The sequence below is a fragment of the Monodon monoceros genome, unplaced genomic scaffold (assembly GCF_005190385.1).
Source record: "Monodon monoceros isolate NGI ecotype Baffin Bay Population unplaced genomic scaffold, NGI_Narwhal_1 Super_Scaffold_15, whole genome shotgun sequence".
Lineage (NCBI taxonomy): Eukaryota > Metazoa > Chordata > Mammalia > Artiodactyla > Monodontidae > Monodon > Monodon monoceros.
In genome coordinates, this window is record NW_021703771.1 from 9,474,619 (window position 1) to 9,479,972 (window position 5,354).

The window sequence follows — 5,354 nt, forward strand, 5'->3', positions numbered from 1 at the left end:
ATCTTAGATTGAGTCCATTTATAGTTAAGTCACAACAGTAGTTATCCTTGGGGAGGATGCAAAAATGGGGGCTTCTGGAGTGCTGGTAATATCTTTTCTTCTCTGGCTGCTGGTAACATGCACGTGTCCCCTTTGTATTGTTTGATGAATCTTTTCACACTGTGGATGTACATGGTTTTGGTATGAATGGAATGCTATACATAAATAAGATGTTTACTAAAATTATAGAGAAATATTTGGAGTAATGGAAAGCTACTTGAAAGTACCATATGAGCAGTGAGATTTTTTGAGTAATTACTTTAATACTTTTTATATTGCCTTATTTAAAAATATTGAGGATGTAAGTATGTTTATCATCAGAAAAATCAACAATGCTATTTTTCAGTGTGGTACTAGTAGATACTTCTACCTTAGCAACTTGTTAGGGAAAAAAAACATTGTCTTGTCCCTCAATAGAATAACAAATACTGTGGAGTCTTAACAAATTAAGTGTATTCTAATTCCTCTTACACACACACACACACACACACACACACACAGAGAATAAGCTGAAATTCAGCTGTGGAGAAAAATAAAAGCACGTGGGAAAGTATATTATAGAGGTAAGATCCTAGACTCAACATTTTGGTTCAAATCTCACCCACCCTGAAGTCCTAGCTCTGTGATCTCAGCAATTTACTTAGGCTCTAAGAATCCTACTTCGGTGCTTAGCTCAAGGGCCTGGTATGTGATACAAGCTCTTATCAATAAATATATAGCTAATATTACTCCCGAATTCTGAAAGTTAGAATGACAGAGCAACTACCTTTTTTAGATATTAAATGTTGCATTAGTTTGCTAGGGCTACTGTAACAAAATAATTAACTGGGTGGTTTAAACGACAGGTTTTTATTTTCTAAAAGTTCTGGAGGCTAGAAGTCCAAGATCAAGGTGTCAGCAGGTTTGGTTTCTTCTGAGGCCTCTCTCTTTGGCTTGCAGAGATAGCCGTATTCTTGCTCTGTCCTCACCTGGTCTTTCCTCTGTGTATGCACATACCTGTGTCTATATTCCTCTTCTTATTAAAAAAAGTCATACTGGCCCACCCACATGACCTCATTTTACCTTAATTACCTCTTTAAAGACCCTATTTCCAAATACAGTCACATTCTGGGGTACTGGGGGTTAAGACTTCAATATGTTAACATGTATAAAGGATAGAGAACAGGATCATTTACTAACTTAGTTTTGAATAATTTTTGGAAAACTGGACAAGTATTAAGCATAATCCTCTTCCTCCAAATGTTGAACAGTCAAAAATATTCCATGATTTTGTAAAAATCCCACCAGGAAAAACCTGTAGTAATATTCATCAAATTTCTACAAAAGGAGAAAAAGTAGGCACTCTAAGCTTAAATGTAAAACAGATGAGGGGAAAAAAAATCACACAGAAAACAGTAATTGGTTTAACCACATACAATAAAAATTTTTCGTATGCAAAAAATTTGAGAAGCAAAGGGGTAGACAGTATTGGGTGTAACGGACCATTATTTGTTACAAAAGCTTTTACAGATAATAAAAATCCTTATCTTCAGAGTTGAAAGAATGACAGAAATGAATAAAGAAAAATGTATAAAAGCGTTTAACAGAAATGTGAAGTAGAGTAACGTTCAATATCCCTTGTAATCAAAGATTTGTGTATCTGTGTGTTTAAAATCCTTGCAAACGGCTAGAATCCATTACTGCTAAGGGGTGAAGAAACCGTATGAGTTAAATCAACTCCAACTTTGTGTCTAACGCCACAGAGCTCTTGGCAATCATTCCTCCAAGAATTCTGCTTCCTGAAAGTGGAAGCACCATGGGATTGGAACTGTTTTGCACAGATTGGTCATAGCATTGTAAAGGGTAATGGAAAAACAACCCAGCCCATGCAGGACACCTGCTTGGGGAGGGGGACAGAGGAGACAGCCGGCTGGAAGGCCACCTGCCAATGCACAAGCTGCCCATTACCGTGGCTCCTTCTGGTAAATCACAGCACCAGCAGAATGAATGCTGATTGCCTCAGCTTGCATGTTGGAATGCCCACCCACGTTCACGGTCAGAGACCCCACTCCAAGAAAACACACGGGCCCACTGGTTGCTACTCAGGAACCAAACACCTGCTTAAAAATGAGAGGCTCAGAGAAGAAGCGCTGGCATTACCTAACAGCTTGTTAGAAATGCATATTCATGGGCTCAATGTACTGAATCAGAATCAGTGGAAAAGGGGCTAAGAAACTGTGTTTTAGCAAGCTCTCGAGGTGATCCTTACACACATTAAAGTTTGAGAACAAATGATGCAAAAGAAACCCAAAGCAGACTGACCCTGCATTTCTGCCGCCTGTGCACGAGGGCCTGACTCTGACCATAAAATCATAAAAGGGTTAGTAGTTTCAAAACGATAGAAACTAAGAAAAAAACAAAAATAAACCCTCCACCTATCAGCCTCTCACATCAAGATATGAATGAACAGAGTCAATCTTTTATAAATTTGCTTAATTTTGAGTGAGCCAAGATCTTTATGCCATTGGAAAAAAGGAAATCCATTTATTTACTAGAATGGCACTACAAACTCACGTTTGCAGCAAAAGAATCAAACCACTGTCCATCAAGATACAGGAAAAAAATAAATGCACAGATTTAAGGATATTTGCTTCTCCTGAACTTTAGTAGCGGAAGGAGGACTGTTCTCATGCCCCGGAGAGCACTTATGCAACAGGACTCTGGGGGACCTGGGGACCTGGTGCCTGGGCCTTCAAGAACTCCTCGAGTTGTTCCATCTTCTCAGCTGGAGAAGGAAAAATGCTCACTGTTTCAAACTACTCCTTCATGGGGGTGGATGTGTGCTGGCAGTATCATTTTTCGGGGTGGAAGCTCTGAACCTAGGACCTGGAAACAGTGGCGCGACCAAGCGGAGGCTGGCACGGGCAGTGAGGGGCCTGAATGCATCCCATCTCAGCCTACCTTCCCAGTGTCCTGCTTGGACTCCACTCACAAGGGATGCCCAGGGACCACGTGTAGCATACTGGGAGTTTTGGGAAGACGGAGGCTGCGAGCAGACCAGGTATGGCCAGGTGGCTCCCCCGTGGCTCCCTCCCCACGCACGTTTTCCATGCCCCTCACCTCGGGCGCGCTGCTCCCGGTGACCCGACGCCAGGCTCAGGAGCACGCTCTTCACCCGGCGCTGGACAGCTGGCCGCCCGAAGACGGTGATTTCCACCAACTTCCCGGCGTGAACTGCGTCCACCGTCAGCAGGGCCTGGCTCATCCACTCCATTTCCGGAACCACGGCTCGGTCCGGGCCTGAACGCGAAAGGAGAGACTGAGCAGGGCACGGCGAAGGGCAGGAGGAGCTGGCCCGAAGGGGATGGGACAGGCAGGGCAGGAAGCCGGGCACCGCGCATCACACGCTGCCCGCGCGTCCAGAAAGGGCTGCGGAGCGCGGCTCGGCGGCCTCTCCCGACTGGGGGGCCACCACCACGCCCCGGGTCGCGCACCGAAGATCGAGTCGGCCAGCCACGCCTCCAAAGAAAACACCAGCGGGTTCCTCAGCTCCTGCACAGGAAACCACCACGGCCGGGAGCGAATCCGTGGCGGCGTAAGTGGGAACCCCAGTAGCCCGTCCCCCCGGGCCTCGGCGGCGCCCGCGTCGTCGACCATGCTCGAACCGGCAGCTAGCGGGTAAGGGGCAAGCAGCTCTCGCGGGATTTGTGGAGGCGCGAAGTTGGGCCCTTTACGGCTTGCGGCCGGTTCCGCCCCCTCCGGTGCGCCTGCGCCCTGCTCCCGGGCGGCCCTGTGGGCGCGGGCTCTGGAGGCTCTTCGTACCGCGAGCCGAGGCGTCGCCCCACTTTCTCCTCCGCCTGGAACCCGGCGGCTCTCGGAGACGCCGCCCGGTCAGGTAACGCCCGGCCCCGAGGCGCCAGGGTTGATGGACGGTGTGGTTGGCTGGAGCTGGGTCACGTCCAGGCCCGGTCCAGGTTCAAAGGTTCCGCCCGAGGCGGGTGAGGCCGAGGGCGGGCTCGTGGAATGTGCATCTTCTCTTTCATCTCCTGCCTCTGGTTCATTACCGCTTCAGAATCATTCAAACAAGTGTGTCGTGTTTAAAATACAGACGTCAGACGTGGGCATTCTAGAAACGTAGCAAGTGGAGACAAATCTCGTTTATTTCCAAAATTCAGAGACGACGAGTGTTGATGCACATTTCTTCCCAATGTTCTTAATTTTAGTTAAAAGTTTAAATTGTGAAAGATTTCACACATTTAAGAAAGTATAACAAACACTCATGTACCCCCTACCCCCCATTTAACAAGATGTTAATATTTCCCACATTTGCCCCGCTCTCTCACCTTTAAAACAGATGTCGGTGAAGACCTTTCCTTCCCTCGCCGCAGGAAATCATGTCCTGAAATCGGTGTGTCACCCGTGCGTGTTCTTATACTTCTCCTAGCGCATTTCTACAAGTTTGGTAGTTGTTTTAGTACAAACGACTTTGTTCTTACAATTAGTTACGAAGTGTTTGTTTTTTAAATCTTTTTCACGGAAAGTGTCGATTATTTACATAAGGGGGATGGTACTAATGTACTGAATTCCCTCATCTGCATCATCTAGGCCTCAGCAGTTGTCTGAGAGGAGATATTGAATCTAACTTGTGGACATTTTTATTCAATTTAATTTAAAAAGTCAACATAATAATACATGCATATTGTAAAAAAAAAGTCTTGAGGATATAAGGTAGTGTATGAAAGGTCTCTCATATATTCTCCCTTAATCTCTTACTAATTCTTTTTCAATGGTGTATACTGTGAATATCTTTTTAGTTTAAATTGTCATTTCGCCTTCTTTAAGGTTTCTTTTGATGAATACAATTCTTAATTTTAGTATAGTCAGATTTATCAGTCTTTAGGGTAAGTACATTCTGTGTCTTGCTTAAGAAATTCTTTCCCGCCCTGAGGTCTAAAGACATTCACTATACTTCTGAAGTTTCCATCATAACGTTTGAATTCTTGAACCACCTGGGGTTAATTTTTTAAATCGGGCATAATGTAGGGATATGATTTCATCCTTTTATAAACTGATAATTTTTTCCTTGAGCCATTCTCTTCAGGATGCATCCAACTTGAAGCCTCTTCAAATTACATCCTTGAAAAATTTCAGACTCCTGCATGTAGCATGAGTTGGCCACAAGGCTGGTTTGTGGTAGTTCATCATTAGATCAAGACATATGTGAGAAAGGCAAGGTCAAGAAAAGTTCCTTTGGCATTCTCATCTGGATGGCAAAGTTTATTTCTGATTCAGTTTTGTTTTGGAAGTGTAGTCATTTGGGGTCTTATGCAGAGACC

General features: G+C 44.8%; 1 protein-coding gene across 1 annotated transcript; it reads right to left on the reverse strand.

The window, feature by feature from the left end:
- Positions 1–2,454: 2,454 nt before the first annotated feature.
- Positions 2,455–3,700, reverse strand: OOEP (oocyte expressed protein). Its single transcript, XM_029223382.1, has 3 exons — positions 3,513–3,700; positions 3,139–3,318; positions 2,455–2,803 (listed from the first exon to the last, which is right to left on the reverse strand). Exons 1-3 carry the CDS (start codon positions 3,673–3,675, stop codon positions 2,724–2,726), a joined length of 423 nt encoding a protein of 140 aa, XP_029079215.1. The 5' UTR covers positions 3,676–3,700; the 3' UTR covers positions 2,455–2,723.
- Between the last annotated feature and the right edge of the window lie 1,654 nt (positions 3,701–5,354).

Excerpts from the sequence above, each read along its gene's own strand:
- OOEP (XM_029223382.1), bottom strand. The coding sequence starts at position 3,675 with ATGGTCGACGACGCGGGCGCCGCCGAGGCCCGGGGGGACGGGCTACTG. Across the intron at positions 3,319-3,512 it reads GCTGGCCGACTCGATCTTCG|GCCCGGACCGAGCCGTGGTT; the intron begins GTGCGCGACCCG and ends TTTCGCGTTCAG. Across the intron at positions 2,804-3,138 it reads CCGGGAGCAGCGCGCCCGAG|CTGAGAAGATGGAACAACTC; the intron begins GTGAGGGGCATG and ends TTCCTTCTCCAG.